General features: G+C 38.2%; 1 protein-coding gene across 20 annotated transcripts in view; it reads right to left on the minus strand.

Annotated features, from left to right (window-relative positions):
• The window catches only part of LOC6583386 (sex determination protein fox-1), a 145,959-nt gene that overhangs the window by 58,774 nt on the left and 60,144 nt on the right, over positions 1–27,041 (minus strand). For 4 of the 20 annotated variants that reach the window (XM_032731528.2, XM_044010185.1, XM_044010186.1 and 1 more), the window contains exon 2: positions 24,711–25,102. The exons of 15 other annotated variants lie outside the window; for them this stretch is intronic. In XM_032731528.2, coding sequence (XP_032587419.1) covers positions 24,711–24,722 — 12 coding nt within the window. In that variant the 5' untranslated portion in view covers positions 24,723–25,102. The remainder of the gene's footprint in view (positions 1–24,710; positions 25,103–27,041) is intronic. One more of the 20 variants, XM_032731529.2, reaches the window with a different exon arrangement.

Here is a 27,041-nt window from a genome sequence, read left to right on the forward strand (position 1 = left end):
CTCCGCCTTGGGTGCTAAAACTAAACTACAAAATTGCTGGCTCGCGTGTCGGGTCGCATTTTAGTGCCACTACCCGCTCGCCCCACCCTCCCGCTCAGCCCCTTTGACGGGTCTGCTGCATGAAAACTTTGCTGCGAGTTTAATCAATAAGTTTTCCAAGGGTCTAGGGCATCGTGCCGCAGGCCCGCCCCCAGGAGCTGGCGAGCGTCTGCATCTACGATAAGCGATTTAATAGCTCACTTGATTATGCGCACAATTTTTGATCCAAAATTATGCCAAAGTGGATTGTTATCCCATTGGCCAGGGGCCAAAGCCGTTTTCTCAGCATTCACGTCCTGTTCTATTTCCTAGCGATGAAGACGCTTCACTTCGCCAGCTGTCAATTAATAAGAGTTTGACAGAGCTTAGCGCCAAGTGGCTGCGACTTGGCCGAGCACAATTTATCTTGTGGCTGGCCGCAGCGGATTATCTGAGTATTTATCTGTCTGGCCGGTGCAGCAACTATTGGCAAGCACTGTGCGAAACTTTTCTGTGGCCACTCTCATTGCCTTTGCTAGTTGACTTTCTTATGTTTTGATTTAATTACATTCAAATGCCGAGCAGCCAAAGCCAATTTCTGCGACCAGACGACTGACAGACGGCCAAAGAAACCGAAATAAAACACAATATTTCGCATTTATCAGTTTTGGCTCATTGAGCAGAGGACAATCGGAGGAAGGTCGTCGCATAAGTGAGAATTTACATTGATCGATGGCTTTTAATTACCTTGCCCAAGGTCTTGTGGACTAAAATAGCTAACAAATGATTAGGAAGTGATTAATGTGCCCGCCACATAGAAAGCAGATGGCAAACCCAAGATGTGCGGTTGACTCGCAGAAATCACTCGGTTTTCAAATTGATGCACGTATTTCTTACGAGGCTTATGAAGAGTCGGATAGAAAGGGCAAAGGAGGTAGAGTTTAATCAATTATGTACTTAGGGTCAATTTAATCAAATGAGTTGATGCAAATCAATTTCATGAATATACAAATTATATTTTAGCCTCCGCGCTTTACATTCTCTATTGAAAAGACTAGGGTTGCCCTACTTTTTGGTAAAAAAAAAAAAAACCTTTCTGTAAATTGTTATTGATTTCGGTAATTATAGGGCGTCTAGCAAAATATAGCAATTTAATGTGGGAAGTCTTAGGAATTTATATGCTAACAGAAAGTCTATAAGCAGACCATTAAAGCTATAACAAATTGCTCACAAACAATTTGATTTGTAGTATATTGCAAATTAAATCAGATAAGTATTTCCAATGGGTGTACTCAAGAGATACACATTGAAAAGAGGATTCCATTTTGTGAAAATGTATGCATCAGGCAGAAGAAGGTTTAGTAAACCCCATAAATCATATTATGACGACGATCTGAGTCGGTATAACGATGACCGTCTCTTAAAACACAAACTAGAGAATCGAAATAGTTATCAAATGTATATTTTTAATTTCAACGAAAAAAATTGATTTTACTTCTCTTCTTGAAGGCCTTAAAAGCAGGAGAGATAAAATTTCTTGTGTGGATTTTGAGCTTTTATATATTTTCAATTTCGAATGCCTTCCTTCATCCCAGCAGATTAGCAAGGTATGAATTAAAAATATTGAACAGTTGCACTTTGGCAAATGCATCCATCTGGATGTTATCATAGATAATTTTCTGAAGAAAATACAGAGCAAAAGTTATTCAGCCTCAGCAGCTGCATTCACTGCGAAGTTTTGGATACCCTTCAAGCTATATCTTTGTCTGTCACTTCCTACTGTAGCACCTTTAGTTGCGCATTATACTCTACAGCTCGTATTAATGCATCCATATACAAAATAAATGCAGCTTCACTTCTGCATGCACAACTTAAAGATTTATACGATGAGAGCGAAGCCAAACTTTTATCGAAGTCGTTTCACATTCACTTATGCATTTATGCACTTGCCATTTTAAATAATATAGAAAACATGAATCTAGTCTAGTGCTTTTACAGATTTTTCCACAGCCTTTGCAAACACTTCCCTCACAATTGCTTTTGTAATTGCTAACTTTGATTATTTGACATTTTAGCTATTGATAAAGCCACAAACTTTTTCCGACCTCCTTCGCCTGTATTTCTAACACACACCAATATATATATATATATATGTATGTATGCTTCCCAGTTGCTCCATTTCCTTTCTCTCTGTCTCTCTCTCTCTCTATCAACTCACACTTGACTGCATTCTTTTATCAGAACTTTATCTCGCAAATTCTTGTATGCACCACTTGCATTTCCATTCATAAGCCACCAACTTGAAATAAAGCATAAAAAATAACTATCGAATAAAATGCATGCAACACAACAAAACTTTTTAAGAAATAAACATGAAAGCCATTTAATCTGAAATGCAAACAGCATCACACTCACACTCACACTCACACACACGCACGCATTCACACATTCCACAATTTTACGCGGGTAAATATTTCGGTTAAGTATACGCCATGTATCTCGTTTGCTCTCTCATTCTCTCTCCCCGCTGTTTATAGCTCCATCTCTTATTCAATCCCAACCAGTCTCTACGTCTTGTCGATTGCGATGCCACGTTTTGTTTGGCATTCAATAGTTTACATTTCTGCGGCAGCAATGGCACGTCGCCTCCATGCTAACCCCCCTCCCTTTAGCTGTTCATTTCAAATTATTTTTATATGCTTTCAGTTGTTTTGCAGTTGTCGTTGCTGCCGTTTGGTTTGAGTATTTTGCGGGTATTTGTACTGCATTTCATTTTTATGCAGTTACAATGACAACTTTTGCAGCTCCGAGAGGCATAAAAAGCGCACAGATAACGATTGAGCAGAAGGTCCACAACGGGGCAGCACAACTGGGGTAGATCTGTGAGCGGAGATTTTATGCAACATGACAGTCAACAGCATCATCAACATCAGCATCAGCATTATCACCATCGTCAGCATCATCATCATCATCATCTCAACATGCCATATATCTTTTATGTGTATGAGCATGTCATTTGCATTATTTTCATTACATTTTATTGGACATCTTGTGGATGCAGAGCTTAGCGTGAAGAGCGCGTTATATATGTGTGTGAGTGTGTTAGTGTACTTGTGTATGTGTAGCGTGTGCTCGCATTAAGATTCAAAATTTAAACTGAATTGCTGTTGACAAGCAGCGCTTAGAAGCTTCTGCTAGGCAACTTGCTAGTCGAAGTGCAAAACTTTGTGGCATCGTTTGGCAATCTTTTGCCTCTGCAAAGTCACAACTTGTACGACGTTCTAATCTTTGTTAAACCAAAATAAAATAAAGAAGCGAAAACGAAAACGAGAACGAGAACGAAAAACTGCCAAAACATGTCACATGTAAGCGTTGACTTCCTCTCTCCCCTCCCGCCTTAAATAGACCTTTGCTTGAGAGTTGTTTTTCCACAAAAACGCTGCGAATAATTTACACAGAACAAACTTTTGACTAAGAAAACAAAATGAGAAAAAGCAACAACAACAACAACGGCAACAAAAACACATTTGACCAAAAGTGAAACAGAGGCAACCGCAGAGCGCCTTGAGAGTGCTAAGCTGGGCGTTGAACTGGGCGGGGCTGCGGCAGAGGCAGCAACAACAACAGCAATGAAAAAGCTACAAAAGCTGAGAAAAGTTATAAAAATGATCCGTGGAGATTTTTATCTTGTTAAGCATGGAAATGTCCGCCGCTCTGGCCCAGCCTCTCTCTGCCCCTGGTCGAGTCGCTCTGTTTGTGCCTTCTCAGACCGCCTACCGCTCACCTTACCACACCTTTTCACTCCTCTCCTCTCCTCTCTGCTCTTCGCTTCTCTTCTCTATATCAGCAATCACTGCCTCTCTCTTTCTATCCACTTATCATTGCTGGAAATCTGCGCAGCAGCTGCTGTAGATTGTTTTTTCCTTTTGCCTCTTTTTTTTTTTTAATTTATTTCACAGGTAGCAAAATTTGAAGCGAAAAGATTTTATTTTAGAAATAAATATTGTAAATACATCGTAAAGTTTGGCTGTCCATTCTCTCTAGGCCTCTTTCATCTTTGCTGTTGTCATTAATTCAATTAACTTGCATCTGAGACATTGGCTTTGAGTTCACCTGTTGTTTAGCTGTTTACCTGACAGATTTATGGCTCCCAGCCGGAGTTTAGCGAGGGGCGGTAAAGATATTTGGCTAATTAAAGCTGCTTTGGGTCAGTCACTTCCATCGGATGACGGGGAACATAAGGAAATTACTTTTTGGGACCCGCTGGGTTTAATGCGCCAACTCGCTGAGAGCTGTTGAACTTACCTGTAATGGAAAAAGCGAGAGAGAAAACAAGAATAAGTAATTAGCGAAAATTAGTGAGAATGTTTTTTTTTTTAAGTGTGGCTTATGAGAATATAGAGAAATTATTTTATTTTCGGCTTGGGAAAGTAAGTAAACCCGCTTAAGTCCGAGCTGTAAAAGCTACTTGCTGCCGGGCAATTAGCCTCAAATATTTAAAATTAGAGACCAGACATATAAAACCATCAGCTTAGTACACAAATAGCATAGAGAACAAAATTTGATGGCTTAAAGAGCGAGAAACAACACTAAATATTTTAGTATAATTCAGCATATCAGTATTCAATCAACATTTTAAGCAAACAAAGCTAAATAAATAATTCAATAACTAAGGTAGTATCTGTTCAGTAAGAGGTTTAGATTTTCGTGAAAAAGTCAATAGAGCAACTTTGAATGCGAATCACCTGCACTTGCAGTGCATCTTCTACCTGCCTGGAATTAGCAGCTTCTAGTCACTCAATGGCATCATCAAACAGCAAATCCTTGCCCACAATGCGACAATCCTTCTTCTAGAGCTTCAATTCAACACATGACGCTGCTCTAGATGGCCATCAATCTGGTCTTGTCAGCGTGCAGTCAAGTTGTTCCCATTGTCGTTTGCTACTACTTTTTCCCTTTTCTGGATTTTTTTTTGGTTCATTCCCTTTTTGTGCGCCACAAAAGGCGCGTTGATGACGTCGACGAGTTGCTGTGCTGCGGCGTCACTCCCACAACAGAAAACCAGTTTTCCATTCCTTCGAACAAAACAGGATTTGGCTTTTTGTATTTCTCCTTTTCGCCTTAAGGCTAAATTCATTGTCAAAGTCGCAAAAGCTGCGCCTACAAAAACTTTTGTCATCAGACAAAAGAGTTGAAAACTTTGCTTCTTCTTTTTTTGCTGCTGCTGCTGCTGCTGCTGTTGTTATTGTTGCAGCCTCGAACGCCCAGCAAGACACGCCCACAACTCTGAGACTGGGCGACAGTGCATTTGTCTTGCGGGAGCACAGTGCGAACTCCCTGAAGCGACCGACTCAATGACTCAACGGCTGCTCGATGAATCTCGATGGGACCGATGGGCTACGCCTCGCCCGTTGCTGCTGGGTGCTTGGCTTTGATTGATGATTTTGAATTAGCGACAAGGCAACGCAACGCAACGAGCTCAGCAGGAAAAATGTACGAAAGATCTTCAGTGATTTTTTGTTTATGGAGAATAGTCAAAAAAAGAAAAAACTAAACCAAAAAAATGCGTGCACATAAGTTTTCTGACAACAGAGCAACGACCGTGTGGTTCTCGCCTGGGATGTGCTCTTAATGATGTGGGCATGTCTTGATCAAGCAACTTGTCAGCTGGACACGCTGCGACTGAGAGCTTAAGGTAACAAAGCTCTCATAAGCCATGCGTGTTTCGCTCTAACAACTAAAGTTCTCAATGTCTACATAGTGATTAAGAACACGGCTTACGTCTCTGTGTCGCCGACTATTCACAATGTGAAATTTCGGATTGAAGTTGCTAATATCATTTGCTATAATTCACACACATTTTATATATGTTTATATTTCATACTCATTGTCTAATCTAAAGACACAAGTATTTAATTTGTATAATCTTTTAATATATTTATACAGTTTTAAGATATATTTATTATTTAAAAAAAAAATTATTTACAGACATAATTTTAATTTGTATAAACATGGCTTATGTCTGTATATAAAGCAAAAAAACGAATATTAAATTTGAATTGCAATTGTAAAGTTATTATTTGCTAGAATTTGCACAGATTTATAAAGCTTCTTTAATAATTTACACAGATTTATATAAATATATATTTATTTTCTTATATATTTATTTTCTTATATATATATATATATACCTTCTTCATTTGATTTATTTTTCCTTTTCTATGTGAATCTCCTATTTAATTTTTATAATTTTCACATATTTATAACTTATACAGATTTAAATATATTTATTTTCATTCTTCATTTTATTAATTTTTAAAAATCTAAAGACACTAGTACTTAATTTGTATATTTATGCATTTACATTTACATTTGTATAATTCTTAACTTGCACAGATTTATATATATATATATATTTATTTTTTTTTTTATGTACCTTCTGCATTTTATTTATTTATTTATTTTTCTGTGTCTTTCACTAGCATTTAATTCTTATGATTATTTTTTTATTTTTGGTATAATTCACACATATTTATATTTATGTATATATATTTTCTTATTTCCTCCTTCTCGATTTGAAAGACACGAGTTTTTAATTTGTTTGAACATTTTTAGTTAATTGCATATTTTGTATAATCTCATTTATGTATGTATATGTAATTGAACAAAACTCATTAAGTCAAACGGAATACTATCAAATTTTCTTTCTTCTAAGTGCTCGTGGCACTGCTCCACGCAATTACGACTTGTTCATTGTTCAGTTCTAAGAGCAGAAATTCACATAAGGAAACAGAATCTATGAATATCTCACGTTAGATACAGAAACATATGTCATTGTAAGCTACATGCGGCTTGTATTGGTCGAGCGTCATCATCACGATGATGATGATGATCAAACGATCGTTTTAACCGCAGTTGCCTTGTGCTCTTTTGTGTCTATCCGTCCGTCCGTCCGTCCGTGTGTCTGTCCGTCTGTCATTACAAATTAATTTGAGTTCTGGCTATTTTTAAAATTTTCCTTGTTGCGGTTTAAGTGTTGTATGCCCCATCAGGTGCCAAAAGGCGCAGCGCTACATTTGCAATTAGCCATGTGCACAATTTTTTGATGGCTGCTGAAATGCCGACAATTGGGCTGCAAACAAATGAGATAAGCAGCTGCGCATTAAGATCCTTATATAATCTGACTCTCTCTCTCTCTCTCGCTCTCTCTTTACCTCTCAACTCTGAGCAGCACCTCATTCTCCCCTATCCCACTCCCCGCTCGTCTGCAATTGTCGTATCTATAAGTGGCTTTCAATGTATCTAGTGCCACTTTCGTCTCTGTGGCAGCCACTCAACATGCAGCCTGTCTATTGTTGCACGTGCCACTAGACGCTTCTGCTCATATCTGGCAACGTTTTATTTAATTCCATATTTCATAGCTGTCAAGTGTCGCTTCCTGCCGTACCCAGCGCTTCCTGTGCCCCCTCCCAGTTTTTGTTATTGTTTCTTTTTTTTTTTTATTTATTTATTATTATACTCAGCGTCCACGTCCACCTCAAATGATGGCATCATTAGACAATTTAGGTGTCGCTGTCGTTGTTGTTGTTTATTTATTTTTGCTTCTGCTGCTGCTGCTGCTGCGGCGCTGATTGAATAAATTATGGCTACTCGCGCGTGCATATTCAAGCGAGCGACAACTTTTCTTCATTTCATATGTACATACATACATACATAAGTACAATATATTCGGTGCTGCTACCGCTGCCCACCTGCATCTGCCTTCGCCCTTTCATAAGCATATTCATATTTATTATTTCTTTTACGGCTGTCCGCAAGCGGAAATTGCTATTTATGCTCGCGCTGGCTGCCATATTAGCCAGCAGCCGAATATCATCCTCCATGTATATAACGCTGCCCATGCCCATATTTTTGCCATGCTATGTGATATTTGCAGTGCACACATTGCGCTCTGCTCTGCTCTGCTCTGCATACAGTTGGTCAACTGGCAGCGGCAGCTGGGGTAAACCACTTTCACTGCCGTTGACCGGGTTTATTGCACTCGCCAATTGCGTGCAGCGTGCGCTTTTCCACTGGTTATTCCGGTTCTTCTAATGCGCGCCGGTCTGTGACGAGTGCCTCGTGGCATTCGGTGTCATAATCAGTTCAGACACAGGCACAGACACACAGCCACAAACACACAGCTCTGCCTGCCTCTCGCCACGCCCCCTACTGTCAACTCATGGACTGGTTAGCTGCTAGCCAACAAGACCACAGCCCAACACAGACGCCGCGCCGCCGCTGCCGCCGCCGCCGCCGCCGATGGGTTTATGTAAGCCACGACGCTGGCTTTGAGCTCAAGTGTTTGCTGGCCGATGACTCCAATGGCGATGGCGATGCCGATGCCGACGGCGATGACTTCAGCCTCGACTCGGCCTCGACTCAAGGACAAATCGCTTGAAGCGTGCAAAATAATTCACAGACAGCGTAAATGTTCTACACGCCTTTCGACAGGCCTTTTCAAAACCAAAGCATGTCTTCCATTTACTCTAATGCTCTATATCCGTGAGGAGGTATATACAATTAGAGCTCCACATGAGCTCATTGATACAGCAATAAATATTTCAAAGAATGTTAATAGAGGCAGAAGAATGAAGAGATAACATGAAAAAGTTTAAATTTGAGTCAAAAAACCCTTATTTAAATAATGATTTAGAACTTGTATGTTGTATAATGTGAAAATATTTTATCTTTGTCAAATTTTTGTTAGTTTAGTTTTCTTTCAGTGTAGCCCGCAAATTACTGGACTGAAACCAAATACAGCGCATCCAATAGTCAACCTCCCAGCCAGCAACCACTTTGTTCTTCAAATTATTTTGCTGATTAATTATTTTGTTTGCTTTTGTGTTAGTCCGAAATCGAATCTTTGATGATTGACCGAATACAAATTGAAACGAAATATGCACAAAAAGGAATAAATTAATAATTAATAATCAAAGCGTTTAGCGAGTGTAACTAAATACGTTTGTAGGCTCTAATTAGTTGTTGTTGTTGGTTTTGTTGTTGCTATTGCCGTTTCTCTTGTGTTGGGTCTTCGTGAACTTCGATCTATTTCTTTTGCGTTGCGGTTAGGGATTTAATGATGGGTTCTCTGACAGCAGGAAGCCCACAGCTATTATTTTAATTGACCTAATGGACTGAACTGAACAAATTGATAATTCTTTAATAATTTGCGAGTACACCCATTTAAATTTAAGAGAATTTCTATAACTGTCGATTGCAAACTTTATCATGAAGAAAGAAAATAATAATGTAGATGAAAATGATGAGATAAGATGAGAATTTGGAAATCGACTTTGATAGCTTTAATCTTAAATGAATATAATGAACTGAACTGCGCAATTCCTGAATTTTTTTTATAGTAATCTGGTATCGAATTAAACACTTGCGACACTCCAACTTCAACTCACTTGCCTAATCGTAACTTCATTTGTGGCAACATCATAGACCCAAATATAAACAGCCTGCACTCAAGTTTTCAAGTTTTCCAAGCTGCCTGCCATCTTTAAATTATATTACTATTATTATCACACATCAGAGACATCAGGCAGCTCCCAACAGGGAAATGCCAAGAGATATTCCCCAACGAGCAACTGGCAAATTGCAAAATGATGTGTTTGTTGTGCACATCACATAAATTATGCCAAAATATTTTCTGTGTGTGTTTCTGACGGAAATTGCTGGTCCTCTCTCTCTCTCTCTCTCTCTCTCTCTCTCTCTCTCTCTCTCTCTCTCTCTCTCTCTGCTCTCTCTCTCTCTCTCTCTCTCAGTCTCAGTCTCAGCCTGAGTCACTGCGAGTGACATTTTGGTGCTATGAAATGCACTTCAAGTGCAATTCCGTGCAGTGTTTATGCCTATGCGAACAGCAGCTGTTGCCCAACAGGCAGCAGCTATTCTCTTAGCCCAGCTTAGAGCAATTTAAGCTGGCCTAAAGTCTTGGGCTTTGATATTTAAATTATGCTGCCAAATTCTCTCGCCCTGAATTTTGCCTTTTTGATGATTGTCACATTTCGGGGGAGGAATATAAGGCCGGGTAGGTGGCCCTGGCTTTAGCAAGTTTCGAATTAATTAATGTTCGTTGCCCATGTCGTCCCTTCTAAATTGACATATAACATTTTTCGGTCTTTTATCATCGACTCTCGCTGGGGTCATTTCTGTCGCCATATTTTCTGTGATGTTTAATAAATTTCCAAGCGAAAGGAAAGCGTTATCGCTTATCCCCAACCGCAGAGCAGCCCAACAGCCACGCCTGTCAAATCTGCTCGACTGCCGCTCAACGCCCAGTCCTTAATTAATACTTTATTCATGCCTGTCAGGCAAAAGCAGTCTCTGGTCACACTGCGAGGCGGCCAACCAAGCAGCCAAAGCGCATAATTAGCAGCAGTTTTTCGGTATTTAAAATATAAATATGAGTAGACCAGCAAGGGAAGGGGAAGGGTGCCAGGCGTATGCGGCAAGTTGCCCAGTTGCGGCTATCCATATGTGTGTGTGAGTGTGCAAATTGTTTGCCCACATGACGCACAGCGAACATGGATTTTTTTTTTTTTTTTTTTTTTTGCAAACAGCAAACGGCAATGCCCCGAGGCAATACACACAAATTCTGAAGCCGGGACAGAACGTAGATTAAGCCGATCTAATGTAAATTTATGTGTACATTCGGACAATGTGAAAATTCAATTCAAGCTGAATTTCTGTCGAAGAAGGAAAAATTTGTGGTCTTTGAGCATGAAAGTCTATTGGTTACACTTGCTCGGCATTCGGATGCAGCTGCTCAATTAAGTTGTCTTCTGTGTTGTATCTCTTAGATACTTTATGCCCTGTCATGCATGTACGCCGCCCACACCTCAGCCACACAATTCAGTTTTAGCTTTGATTGGCAGCCAATAAAAAGGCAAAAGCTAAACAAAGCAGAACCCTCATAGACAACAACACACATACACACACACACACACACACACACACACACGCATAGGGAGAACATAAGTTTGGCAGGCAAGTGACAGTAACATACATCAAGATAGGTAACAAAATGTTTGGTTCTGACTAACACAAAAAGTTGCCAAACTGCGGCGATACAAAAGCCAAAACAAAATATAACTTTTCTGATTGAAGCCAACACACACACACACGCACACTGACACATGGGACTCAAATATGTGTGTGTGTGACAGCTGCCGCCATTTCATTTTACCACGCGCGATAAAAAAGGGGTTGCGCCGCCCACGCCACCCGCTCGGCTCTAATTGGTTTAGGCAGCGGCTTCTGGCCGCTTATCTTATCAGAAACCTAATTGCCATTGGCCCAAACAGCCAACAGCCAGCAGCCAAGAGCCAACAACAACATTCGCAAACAGCTGGCTGACTGACAGTTATCGTCAAAGTTGCAACATTTTCATATGTTGATATACACATTTATGTTTATTACACCTGGCGGTGGGCGGGCTGGGCAGATATATCTCTAATGAGTTGGAGTTGAATAAAAGCTGTCGCCGCATTTGACGAGCTTTTAATGAACTGCGCGGATGCGGATACGGATACGGCAAAGCCAACCGTGGTGGCAGCTTCTCATGTGGCTTTAGCGGCGGGGAATGCATTAATTAACATTTGGTTAGCCACAAGAAACGAGCGAATACGTGACCCGAGAGGCAGACGGGAGAGGAGAGCAGCAAATCCCAAAAGGTACAAGAAATATGTAGCGGAAATTCAGATTTTAATAAATATATTTTTTAATTATAAATACATTTATATTTGTATATTTGTGAAAACAGGGATGGCAGGATATATTAAAATTAATTACTGAACTTTTCCACCAATATGTGAACGAAACTGTTCAAACTATTCGGAGACGAATACTCTTCTTTAGCAGTCTATTATTATTATTTTATTTTTTTTTATTCATAATATATTTTATTAAATTTGTTTTTTTTTTTTTTTGTTTTTATTCATCAAAAGCTGACAGATCGCAAAAAAAAACATCCTTAGCTTATATTTCTTTCTTTTATTATTAAGTAAAATACGTAATTTTGAACAAGCGACAAACTGAATGTATTTAATTTTATTCATCTCTTTGAATAACAGATATTTTTCATTCATGAATGGCTGCGTAAATGAACTAGTGAAGAGAATCAGCAATTTAATTATGGCTTCAATGAACCGCTGGCATAAAGTTCTTTTATATATTTAACCAAACTGGAAAGTTTAAAAAAAATTATATATCAAAGTGTTATATAAATTTAAATATTTTCTAGTTTGAATACGTCAAATAAGTAACTCAAGAACCTTTCAGAAAATTAATATACTAATATGTGGAAAATAAGCTATATTGAATTTTGTAAATATATGCTCAATTGACAGAAGAAATACAACGTATTATTGTTCTAAAACAAATATATAAAACATTTGAGTATACTCAAAAAATTATAGAAACAAAATATATAGAGCTACACAATTAACACTGTTTAAACTATAAATAAATATAAGTACACAAAATTTATAAACATGCCTTCTACGCATAGCAGATGTACTGGAAATAGATAAGCGACACATGTGTGTACTCTTAGAATAGACAAAAGAACGCTGAGACCTGCAAACTGAGCTATAGATTAAGATTACGCTTAGAACTACAAAGTCAGCGATATCTAAAATACAAACTCAGCAATAGCTACACTAGATTTAAGGGTTTCATTCATACATGAGTCTGGGTAAAACTAAACACTAATACATAACTGAATAGCCGCAGTTCCATGTTATTTTTAAGGCGCCTGACACAAAGGTATTCAGTGTTTGCATGTACATTAAAAATGTGTTGATCTATTATATACCAAAAATACTAATTTACGATTAAGATTTTATATTTCTCATTGCAAAAAATATCAATTTGGGTCAATGGACTCTAATAATTCTCAAGGAAATTAGCATAACTCTAATATTGATTTCGTATTTACATTACATATTATTGTTTATTATTATTTTTTATATGTATCTATATTGTAAATATATTTATACGAGTATTTTAATAAAACAAATTTCGACAGTAATCAAATTTATATCACGCAAATTCATCTCAGGTTCACAGCTTGACTTATAAATCAAATCACTTTGCATTAAATTTTTTGCGCATTTTGATCTGTCGTTATTAAATTTCATATACTATAATTTTCGATAATATCATTTGCTGTTGTTGTTGTTGTTGTTATTATTGTTGCTGTTTGCGGCTTTGTGATTTATTCACAGTTCGCATGCTTTATGAGGCCCGCTGCTGTTTACCTTTCATTGACTGCCACTGCTAGAGCATTGATCGGCATTATTTATAACAACCATATATGAATGTATATACATACATTTATAATCGACGCACTATATATTTATGGCCGCGACTTTTGGCAATCGTTGCACAGCAGGCGCCGTATTTTTATACCCTGAACCCATTGAAAATGGGAAATCAGGGTATAATGGTTTTGTGAAAAGTATGTAACAGGCAGAAGGAATCATCGCAGACCCCATAAAGTATATATATTCTTGATCAGGACGACGAGCTGAGTCGATATAGCCCTGTCCGTCTGTCCGTCTGTCCGTCCGTCCGTCCGTCCGTCCGTCCGTCCGTCCGTCCCTCCGTCCGTCCGTCCGTCCGTCCGTCCGTCCGTCCGTCCGTCCGTATGAGCAAAAGGATCTCAGAAGATATAAGAGCTAGAGAGCTGAAATTTGGCATGCATACTCGTGTATACCATAGGCAGTACGAGTTTGCTTTATTTTTTCGATAACTCATCCGATAACTTTTTTATCGAGAATAATCGAAAAATCGACTTGGTTTTTTCAGCATAGTTTGAACACTTTTAAGCCTGGAGACTTCAAATTTGCCTTGTATATAGAGTTAATGGACACAAAGATTTTGTAATTTACAGATTTTGGATACCACGCCCCCTTCGCCCCCAATTTAAAAAAAACGCATTTCAAGTACTAGAGACTTGTGCTTTGGATTTTACACACATTTTAACCATATGATTACGCTCTGAAAGTTTCATTAGGATTGTGTGTCTACAAAAGAAATTATTCAACAAATGAATTCTCATTTGCCCATGAAATCTATTGCCCACACTGCAGCGCAGCCCAAGCGCAGTCGCTGCTTACTGTGCAGTTAGCAGAGCGCAGGCTTATGCGTGCGTGTGGATGCATGTGTATGTATGCGTACATAAAATAAGTGCAGAATGATTAGAATATCAGTTTAGAGGGTTCAGGGTATCTCCTAGTCGAGCAGTCTCGACTGGAGCCTTCTTACTTGTTTTTTTTAAATTGTGTGCACTGAAATTTCTGCTTGAATTTGAACTGGCAATGAATTTCCTTAAAATGCTTTCAAGCAGCATTCGGGCAACTTTTGAAGCCGCATTGAAATTGATATTCCATTCGAGATCCAAATACGCGCAGTCTATTATTTAATATTTGAAACTTTTTGATTGTTTGGCAACATTGGCGCATCGAGTTTTAAGCTGTCAATAAAATGTCATAAAAAACATTCAGGCAAAGCTCAAAGTGCAAACTTTGTCCACACAATCAAAATAAAATTGCGAGCCAATATCTGTGGCCCAAGGCGAAAGGAGGTCGCAGTCGGACGTGGGCGTGGCACTGAGCATAATTCCAATTTAAATTTGAAGCGAACTTTTATGCAAATTGTGAAATTCTAGAATGCTGTAAATAATTAATAACAGCTGAATTAATTCAATGCCCTAAAAAAAAAAATTATAATGCAAATATGAAAGATAAAGTTAATATTTAAATAAGGCTCGGTAATAAAAACAGATGATAGCATTTAATTAAGGCACACTTAGGCCAAAATAATTTCGAAAAGCATTAAATTATTTTGTTTCTTTCTTTCTGGATTTCTCTTTCCATAATGAAGCCATTTTAAAGGTTTGCTCTGGCTGAGCGTAGGCATCGTTTAAATATTGATTTTTAATTATTTTAAGCAGCCAGCAACGCCACAAAGTATGCAACACTCACGCCACCCACACACACACACACCCATACAGTGGAAATAGAGCTCTTGAGAGGCTGCACACTGAGCGTCGACTCCCACCTTCTCCACTCGACTGGCTCACCGCGAGGGTTGCTGTGAAAATAGCATAAACAGGGTGGGCGTGGACTGGGGCTGGGGCTGGGGCAGGGGCAGGGGCAGGTGCTGGGGTAGGGCGCTCTGTGCGTGTTTTGTTTTTAGCTCAACACTTTTGCATGCCCCCGCGGCGACTCCTGCTGCTGTTGCTGCTGCTTCTACTACTGCTGCTGCTGCTGCTCTCGAGAGCCTCTTAAATGTCACAATGCTGATGCTCTGGGGTTGGCACTTGGGTCAACCCTCATGCGCGAGGCGCGCGCCCTCCGCTGCAAGCGAGTCGAGTCGAGTGAGAGGCTGGGCGCTATATGTATATATGTCTGTGTGTGTGTGTTTATATATATGTTTGTTCTACACATAAATACATGAAATATGTATGAGTTGTGTGCCATTATTTTGCACTTGCCACAACTGCACGACCCTGACCCCAAGCACTCGCATTTGAATCTCGTTTCTCGTTTGCCGTTTGCGTACATTCATTTCCTGCGCCTTCCTGTACCTTTCACCACCTACACACACGCACACACACACACACACACGAGCACACATATGGCTCGTTTTTCTGCTCACAAAGGCTCGCAGTAGAATGTGATTTGTTTTAAGCAGATCTCATAAATGGAATTTGTATGTCTCCCTCTCTGTCTCTCTCTCTTCGCATGCATGCACTGACCCTGTGCGTCGCTGTGAGGCGTTGCCAAACTTCACACAACAGAGCCCGGCAATCGATGCCGCCGATACCAAAAACTTGTAACAGATGCTAGCCACGTGTCGAACCGAGACCCAAAAACGGACCCGTGCCCAGATCCTGGCAGCGGCTGTGTTCCAGTAATTGGATGCTGCCCGCCGCCGAGGCAGCGGCTGAGGCAGAAGGCTAAAAACAAATAAATAGTCAAACGGCATTCGGTCTGTGAGTGAAATACAAATAGCATTTAATACGAAAAGGAAATTGTCTATTTTAGACAGCCAGTCAGCCATTCAGTCAGTCTGCTCATCTCTCAGTCAGTCAACCAGTCAGTCAGTCAGTCAAGCGGACACGCCTGGACTTTGCAATCAAAGGGAATTAGTTGGCCAACGTATAGGGAGGAGCACAGCTTGTGTGTGCTTGGTTTGGTATTCTCATTAGTTTTTCTCAAGTGCCGCTCAGCCGAGGTGTTGCAGGTACAAAAATTAACACACCTGGCAACGTACTCAGCCTGGAGTGCACTAAGCTCTCAGCACTCAGCACTCTGTACTAAGCGCTTAAGGCTTTAATTCAATTACACACACTTGTTAATTGAAAATTGATACGAGCAACACAAAGTGAGGATGAATCAAGTTCGAATTGATGGCGAAATCGTGCTGCACGCCGAGTTGAAGGTCGCCGGCAAAAAAAATATCAACATAAAATAAATAAAAGTCAGCGAAAATACGCAAAAACAATGTAAAACTAAATAAATATGCACAAGTCTGGTGGCCATTAAAATCAGCATTAAACATTATTGGCACTGGCGCAAAAATTAAACAAAAGATTTGCATGCGCCACCAGAGAAGATAGTTTAAATAAACACGACGCTCAAATACCCTAACAATAGAAATTATCATAAGTGAACTGACTGAACTGAAGCCAAACTTTGTCAACTCAAGAAATTTGTTTATTTAGCAACAAATAAAAGACAAACGAAAAGCTGGTCAAAGGAAAACCCTGCAAATTGAGGCCAAAGCTGGTGATGAAAAGAAAGCTTTCCTTTTTACGCATCGCATTGTCTGCACATTCCAGGTCAGCCTTTGTTAGTTACTAGAGCAGACTAGCATATAAGCATGAGCTTTATACTATGATTTTCAATGAAATTACGAAAATGGACCAGCAAATCCTTTTATTATTTTAACTCAAATGCTTGAATAGTATTTCTAAACAACAGAAATGAGTATTGTTTTATTTTGCATTCATTTAAAAAAGAAATAAATTTAAACCAGAGTTCATTGCTTTTAAAATACTCTGCCAATATTAAAATTCTGATATAGACATATTTACGTTTATTGTTAGATAGTTAAAAGCTTTTAAGTTTCTTAATGTTAACTGACCGGCTATAATCAACGTCTTTAAAATATACATCTATGAGAATGAGCATTAGCCAATTTATTTTGGTTATAAATATTTTTCACACATCTCAGTATAGATATACATCTATTCCTATAGTTATCATAAATATTATTACCATGGCAAATAGTTAATAAAAACTTTAAAATATTTTTATGATAATACATCAAGCTTTATATTGGGTTCGACTTTGATTTTCCGTATATAATAAAAAAAATAATAAATAAAAAAATACCTAATGGATTATAAAATTGATATTTAAATGGTAATTCCCTGATAGGTTCTGTTTTTCAAGATAACTTGAATCATCGATTTAAATATTTTATATTTAGATCATATATGTATAAATATCGGAATTATTACTACAATGATGAAAATGTAAAATCAATATTAAGATTCATCTCACTGTTAGATTGATGATAGTAAAAGCTGTTTTAACTACGATAGATCATTCTAGGTAAATTCTCGTTGCGCATATATTTTATAAATATGCAATGGCAAAATATATAGGCATGCCCATAAAGATAACATCAGGCAATGCTTAGCATAGACAATTATAATTTATGTTTAACACGTGTCGTTGTTCAGAGTGATTTGCTTTATGGCTTTAATCACCTTATAAGAAGCTGCACACACACATAGAGACACAGCACATAATTCAGCTGCATTTATCTGAAAATATACACATATGTATATGCATTTGATTACAATTCTTCATGTTGCAACATGTCTTGCATTTGAATTGATGTTTTTTTTTTTTTTTTTCACCTGCCTTTGTAATAATTAAATAGCCATAAAGGGAGCCGAAGGTCGACAACAAATGGCCGTTAAGGTCAAAGTGTCTGCTGGATGCGGGGCGATGATGTCATCTTCTTTACGGCCTGTAAGTTGGCAAACAATAGCCCGGCGCCTGTCCAGTGTGCATCTTCATTTATCTTTTAATTGCGAGTCGCCTGGTTCACCTTGCGTTTTCGCATTATTATTGTTGTTGTTGTTGTTATTATTGTAAGCTGCCGTTTTATGCTAATTGGCAACAATGAATGCAAAGTATGCACACACAGACACACTATTTTCCTTTAGTAGACAATAAATTAAAATAGTCGAAAAAACAACCGTGCGCGTTTATAAACGCTAGCGATATTTATATCTGTGCGGTTTCAACAAAATATATTTATACATCATATATGTATAACAAAGTAAATAACAAACATTGGGCATTTGTTAATTTATGGGAAAAAATCGTGTAAATATGCATAGGACGCTAAATTGCCTTTGTTGCATTTTTGCAAACCATTTGAATAGCACAAATCGGCATTGTTGTTGCTGTGTTGCTGTTGCTGTTGTTTGATGGGGCAGCGCAATTAATTGTTGTTTAATTGAATTTGAATAAATTACGCATGGATTTCAATTAAAATAGAAATTCCAGTGCGCCTCGTTGAATCAATGAATCAAGTTTTGATTGTTAACTCTGATAAATTCAATCGAACATGAATTTGCTTTACAGCGCTGCGTTTACTTCCGGTTCGGAAAGTGAGTTACACTGTGTGGAGAAAGGAGTGCTTCACGTTTATACGCAGAATACTTTAGGAAGCGAAATGGAATGGAATGGAATAGCAAACAAGTGCGTATCGTGTTATGAATGCTTCATCAATATGCACATAAGAGCTTCGGGAATGAAATGGACATCATCCAGAGACATCCACAGAGTACGTTCGAGAACGAAATGGAATGGCAAATAAGTGGGGAATGAAACACATATAAAGAATATGTACAGAACGAAATGGAAGAAAATACGGGATTTCTGAAGATTCATGTATGTTAGGAACTGTCAGGACTGTCAACAAATTTCTTTAGAGATGTTAACAATGCTTCACAATCAATAATCACAAAATCTCTCTAAATGAGTTCAGAAGCCAACGATTTTTAAATTTATTTCTTTATCTTTAACACGGATTAGAAAACAGGCTATACGTAAGTCACACCGCTTATAATTATTTTGGTATTTTAAAATCAGAATCTAACACATTGATAGCACTACCCACTATAAAATCTAATCATTAAATATTGTCGCCTCACGAGCTATGTCAGAATTTTTATTCCGTTGCGCGTTACTCAGTGGAAAAATATTTGTATAAGCAAAACACAGAAAATGACAACAGGAAAATACGAATAAATGAAACAAACAGAAAAAATAATACAACACACATGTATACATACACATACATACATATTTATGACAGGCCAATAAAATGTAAATTTAGTGAGCAGCAATAATAATAACAACAACAACAACAACAATGTGTGCACCGGCAACTAAACAGAAATGCAAATAAACTAAAAAATAAGAAACAACTCTTATCGCCGTTAATCCGAACTGTCAATACTCTTCTACAACTCTCATAAGAGATGATATTGTGTATAAGAGATGACATTAACCTATTGTCATGCAGATTTATTATAGATCTTCAAGAATACGATCTCAACACTCTAAAGTATTTACCCTCTTGAGCATGACACAAGCATCATCCATAGGTATAAGCCTATATAAAAGACGATGAGAAGCAGAAGATTCAGTACTCTTATGCATCTATTATATACGTATATATAAGAAATTATCTTTAGCTATTGTCATGCAGATTCATAACAGAATGTCTTAAGATCTTCTTCGACTGCCTCTTTGATTGCATTTACAATGTTTAATGTCATAATCATCATACCCTCGATAGGTAGAGCATAAATATAAGCCGGCCGCATAAATTAAGAAAAATGTGTAAAAACAAAAACAAACACAAACGTAAACAAACTGAGGCGACACTAACGGGCCGGCAATAAAATGTAACGTTCGTGAGGGGCGGTCGGTGTGTGCATGTGTGTGAGAATATGCGGCGTGTGGGCGTGAAATCGAGAGCGGAACGCGCAATGAAACAAAATGGAATGGAACTAAAAGCTAATGCTGCTGCAATTACCATTTCATGCTACGGCCGCACAGCAACAACAACTACAACAGTGAATGCAAAAAAAAAAAAACCTGTTACAGTTCAGTTGCGTCTGCGACTGCGTCGCTGCTGCTGCTGAGTCATTGCGCAGGCGTGCGGCGCTCTGCTAATTGCCCGCACCAAACGGCGTGTGAGTGACACTAGCGATTAGCGTCGCTGCCGGCGTCGACGTAGCAGCTGCGAGTTGAACCGAATAATTTGCATGACGATGTTTTTTGCTTAAACTGCTGCTGCTGCTGCTGCTGTTGTTGTTGTTGTTGCTGCTACTGCTGCTGCGGTGGGTCGTTCACATTGCCGTAGGTTGTGATTTGTTTAGCGGTCGCGCTACCCTTTTATGCCCCCGCCCCAGCACCCGACGTAACTGGAACACTTGTTAGAGATATGCGAAAAACTTGTATTATTCCTCTTTAGCGAATTCCCAAAAATTAATTTATTTGTTTGCACATTTTATTTTCGATTGTGCTGCAATTCGAAGCATGCGCGCTAATCGATTCCAAATTCTTTATTACTTATTACTTATGTATTAGCATTAATAGCAGCAACAGCAACAGCAGCAGCAGCGGCCAGGCCTAATTGCCTGTGGGCCAAAGTGATATAAAAATGCTAACGCCATTAAATTAATGCTAATTAAATTCAATTTCGAATCGTTGCGATATCAATTGCAGCCATTGAATGCAAGGCCCAAGTCCCACTTTAATTATAATACGAATCGACTGAGCCTTATCAGCAGCGCTCCACAAAATGTTGCTCAGAGCCTTCAGATTCGAATGTGCGCGAATTAGCCAACATCAAATCATTATTGTCTTTTTTATGTGCACACACAAACACACATGAATAAGCGTATAAGAGTTTAGAGCTTAGGCCAGATAAATGCGAGGACAAATTTATAAGAGAAGGGATGATTGCGGAATGAAATGGAAATTGAAAACTTATATATCGACACTGATGTAAATGGTGTAGAAGAAGAACTCTATTTTCACTATGCAAGATTTCCACTCTAAGCCTATTCCGAAATGGAGCAGATGCGCATCAATTGACACAGCACGAAATTTCCAGTTTGTGGCAAGATCTACTGTTTAATTATATATTCATCCGGTTGATTGTTAAAACGCCCCCATTTACAAAGATATCTAGAGAGAGATACACACACAATCTCAATAGGCCACGAGGTTTCTTTCCACTTCTCGTGCCTTGTCTTCGCCGTGCTTCCCTCTCAATTTCCATCAATCAGCGTGCAGCACACGAGGGGCAAGGCAACACAACAATTTTAAATCAACTTTAATTGAAATAAATTGTCATATCATTTGCGCTGGCATAGAAAACAGACGCGCTGGCAATAAACAAAAATACTGTATATACATATACATACATATTTATGTATAACTGTATATGAATGTTATAATATGTGGGCTGTGTAATGGTCTATCTCTTATCTGCGGGCTTCGCTGCTCAACGGGGCTCGAGTGCTACTTAAAAATGCTTATAAATTAAAGCCATCAATCAAGCAAATTGAAAATATTGAAGCATCGCTGCATTATGACAGAATTTTTCACATTTCCCATAACGCTCTAGCTCTCTCCCTCACTCTCCCACTCATTCTGTTCATTAACTAGATAAATGCCCTAAAAGTAAAAGCCTAAAAGCAGCAGCTGCTGCTGCCTTCGAGCTGGCCAATTAAGTGAAAGTAATTTTTTGTTTTACTCAACGTAAACACCCAATGATAATGTTTTTTTTTTTTTTTACATTTTTATATTTGTTTTAATGCTAATGCCAATTGCGTAATCAGATATAAACAAATATCATAAAAGCTAGTCATAAACCTACAGCGCGTTAAGGTCGGCTGGTATCGAGATCCGCTGATCATTAAAAAAAAATGCAAAATTTACCAACTTTGCGGTTAACTGCGCACGCACAATGGAATCACCTAGTAGTGGCTACAAAATAACCAATAGACCCACCCACCCAACCACCCCACCACTCATACTAAACCTACGCCGCAACAATTTACGGCAACACAGTTTATGCAATTTATGCGCAATTTTTCAATTGTGACTCCGACAAACGGCGAACCGGAAGATTTCGTTTGAAGCCACACAGTTGCGAATGCCCTTAAAGTGGAGTACTATGAATTTGTGATGAAACATGTAACATATAGCACTAAACCCGATTATATTATTGTACATACTCATATCATATATGTGTCACAAAGAATCTCTCAAAGTAGTTAAATGAAACTTATATTATAATATAACAAGCCGAGGGGATTACGGTGTAGCTCTTATAATATAATGAATTATATTCATTTATAATTTATAAAGAATCTTTTAAAATCGAGTTAAGTTTGAAGCAGTTCAATTTCGAGTACTTTATTGAGCTTTTAACCTATGTATGTAATACCAAGACCATCCAATCAGGTAACTTTACTATAAAGTATTCCTCTGTTTTAATAACATATCATAATAAATATAAACTTTTGAAATTGAGTTTTTAATCAATCTAAATCAATGTAGTAAACTAACATTTTCTGCTGAAACTATTTTATATTCGTTAGCTTTAGATATATAATTTGCATATTTTCTATTCAATTTTATATCCTATACTGAGGAATCTGCAAGAGTATTTGATAGTCGCTTCGTAAATATTTTTTGTGCAATTTTTTTTAATAATAATACACATTTTGAGTCTCATAACTTTATGAGCTGCCACATAAAATGTTGCATGTGCGCAATGTAATAATTTCGTTGCTATACGAACGGACGGTCAGACAGACAGACAGACGGTCGAATGAACGGATACACAGATAGACGTCAGCTTAACTTTTTCAATCGCAATCAATCGGAATGACATTTGCAAAAGTTCGAAAAATAAAATGCTTAAACTTTAAACAATCTTAATTGCTTTATAACAAGTTTGCGATTAATATTTTTAAGTAAATTAAGCAGTAGATTTCTGAATCATCTGTATTTAATTAAACGAATGGTCTAAGATTAACGATAAATTCTTGAATTTAGCATTATTCTCTATAATAAAGAATCACTAAATATGTTCATACATATCTAAATGACAATCAAATATCAATCGAGAACACTAAATAGTTTTCTTTATTTGATATTCGTCAAGTGTGACATTTTTAAAGATTTTCAGATAGATATTTATTAGTTCTATACTCTGTCAGCTGGATTTTAATGGGCTCGACATATAATAAACATACTTTATAGCACACCAACTGCTCAGGTTTTCGACATTTTCGACATTTGATTAAGTAGGCCATAATCGAGTCATAGAAGTTCAATTAATTTCGCCAGAGATCAAAACGAACTTTGTCTAATGGCTGACATCATAAAAAACTAGACAAGCGCATAGATGGATGGATAACAATCTCTGGGCACTCACTCACACACAGACACACACTCTCTCACGCATTCAGCCATTTATCAACTTCCTTATCAATCACGAAACATTACCAAATAACCCAAGCATTTGCATTTGCATTTGAATGAACGTACCTGCAAAGAAACAAGCAAAAATCAAGTATAAATAAATTAATAATATGAAAGATTATCGTATATCATAATTTGCATAAACTTTTATATATGTATATGTAGTTATCTATGTAATTTGCATACATTTTGCGCGCTTAAATTACGTGGGAAAATGTTGGGAGCAGCGCGCAACGGGCGCCAAAAGTTGACACATGAATGTATCAAATGATAGGGGGGAATTCAGAGTATAATATCAAAAAATTGATAAAATATCAACGAATCAACAGCGGCAAGTCGAGCCGCACTATGGGGCTATCAAATTCCCAGATACCCTTTGAAACTGAAGACTGTGAAAACAATTTACGCTCATTCTCGTAAAAAAAAAAAAAAAAAAAAAAAAAAGAAAATTTGTCGAAGTTGAAGCAGAGTCAACAAAGGTGGAGAGGGCAACCGAGAGAGATTTTCGGCACACGTGTGAAGACAATGCTTAACACACATATTTGCTGTTGTTGTTGTCGTTGTTGGCTGTGTAAATAGGTAAACAAATCCGAAAACAGAAATCCCAGAGTGCTGCAGAGAGAGGGAGAGTGAGAGTGAGTAGGCTTGTCTAATAAGCCAAACGCACGCCTAAGAATTCGGATTCGCCGACAATTGAGAGTGAAAACAACGGTAGTTAGCCAAACTAGTAGTAAAAGCAACTCTTTGGGCGGCGATTAAAAAGTGGAGAATGTGAGAGAGACAGAGACAGCGACATCGACAGAATAGGCAAACAACAAAACGGCAGCCAGAAAAAGCAAACAAACACAAGGCGAATTGAGCTGTCGTTGCTCGTTGCCTTGTCACAATATTTATAGTGTGCACTGTAATGTGTGTGTTTGTTGTTGTTGCTGCCGGTTGGATCTGTGACCTGTGCAGCGCCCGTCGTCAAATAATGTCCACTCTAATGTGCATAGGTTGTCTACTTTTCTTTTTTTTTTTTTTTTTTATTTTTTTGCTTACCGGATAATACATTCCGTGCGGAGGAAGAAAAAATGCCCCGGAGCCCCACAGTTTGACGGCTTTTTGTGTTTACAGTCGCGTCGCAAATTATGTGCACAGCTGCCCCGTATAATTGACACCAACAAATTGTGTGTGCTGTTTCTTTCAGGGGGTAGTCTACACTATGTAAACAGGGGTAGTCACGCTTGCTGCTTCTTCTTGCACTTTTTTTTTTTATTATTTTAATTAACACTGTATTTGATTTGACGTCGCATTTGTTGAATTTGTTTAGTGCGGTTTTTACTCATTCATTTATCTTTTAATATGTGATTTACAATTTAGATTTTTGGCACAATTTAAAATTGGAGTGAGTTTCACTTAGGAGTCGCAGTTCACTATATTATTAAACTGAACTGAAAATATATATTTTATATAAATATGCGAAACGAGAAGAAAACAAAAAACTAATAAAAAAAAAAAAACAAGCAAACACATTTTTGAACATTTCAAACATATATTAGTTTAAAGATTCTCGAATATCACATCATCCAGTCCAATATAGATGCATGAGAAAATAATTATATTATGAATATATGTATATAAATAATAATATTTATATTTGAACAACAATTTCACAACACATTTGTACGCGGAATTTAACGAATTGCGAAATTTTGGAATAATGTCTGCGCCGTTGACTTATTTATATTTATGCATACATATGAACACATATATTTCTATATGTTTATTTACATATATTTGGCGATATTTTTTTTGTCATATTGAAAAACTAATTGTTATTTAGGGGTTGCTCTCTCTCGCCGTCCAACTGGGCAAAGGATGTTGCATGGCAGCGGTGGCTGTGGCTGTCGCTGTGGCTGCGGCCAAGCGTAACGAAACGAAAACAGAAAATGCGCAAAAAGACGAACTGAAAAATACAGCGCAAACGCGAGACAAAAGAGACCAGCCAAAAGGCATGAGAGACAGCCACGCGCTTTTATTAGGGGGCAGCGGCCCGAGGAGCGGCAGAGGTAAAGGCAGACGCAGTTTCCAGTTGAATGAAATGATGTTTATAAAAAAAAAACATCTATTGCGAATGTTGTTGTCACTTTGAACGTTGTTGTTGTTGTTATTGGTTAAGCGATAAGTCTTCACGTTATTCATTTATAAATATATACATATAAACATATATGTATGTATATATTTATTCTCTTTGCGGCATATTTGAGCAGCAGACATTCCACAAAGGCTTTGCTTTGTCTGTGGCCAGCGGAAAACGCAAAAGCATTAATTTCTGCTGTTGTTGTTGTTGCTTTGCAGCTAAATGCAATTTTTGGTTATGCGACGGCTACGGCTACGGCGACAGCAACTGCGACGGCGACACATTATTCTCTCTTACGAGGCGAATTCATCATCTGGCACACACATTTTATTTTCGTTGATTGAATGGGAAAGACAAAGCGCAGCAACGACAAGCAGCTGAGCGTGTGTTGGTGTGTGAGTGTGTGTGGATGCTGCTACTGCCGCTGCCGCCAGCAGAGAGTGAGTGAGTGAGAGAGAGAGAGGCAGTGAGAAATGTGAAAAATCGAATCAGAAAAACAGGCATGCGAACGGTGGTGCGAATGGCAATGCGAGAAGGATCAAAGGATAAACAAGGAGGCGCAGCAGCCATGAAATGTAAACGAAGCGCAAAAAGCAACGAGCGAAAAATGTGCGCAAAATAAATTGCGAAGGGAGCACAAGGAACGACGGACAAAAACATGTGGCACATTGAATGAATTTCTATATATAAGTTAACACAATCGACCAGCAAAACATAAATGTTCAGATTGATCACGCGCCGTCAGCATGAATGTAGCCGTTCCCAGCGGATATTGCACAACAGCAGCAGTGGCTCCAACGCGCAACAATGTTGTTGCCCGAAGTAATGCGATGCCTCGCGTAAATATGCAATGTCAGCATAATCAGGGTTTAGGGCTAGCTTTGGATATAAGAATTTATGTCACTGTACTTTAGTTGATTTTTGATAATAAAGAACGTCGGTCGTCGCCACGGGATTATTGAAGTCTACTCATTTTGTGCAACACCGCACACTAACATCTAACAACTACAGCAAAAAAGCTTAATTGGCGCCCAACCGAAACGAACCCAAAAAACAAAAAAAAAAAACGAAATTAAAACTTCGATTAAAACAAGCATTCAGTGAGATAAATACCCCACAAGTGCAAAAAAAAAACAGCAAGACAACTAAAACGCATAACCAAAACGAAAAAAGAAAAAAAGAAAGCAGCATTAGACGAAGCAGTACGCAGCGAAGACACCCACCACGAAGCGGCTCATCAGCGAAGAAAC

Source organism: Drosophila mojavensis, unplaced genomic scaffold (assembly GCF_018153725.1).
Source record: "Drosophila mojavensis isolate 15081-1352.22 unplaced genomic scaffold, ASM1815372v1 contig_74, whole genome shotgun sequence".
NCBI lineage: Eukaryota > Metazoa > Arthropoda > Insecta > Diptera > Drosophilidae > Drosophila > Drosophila mojavensis.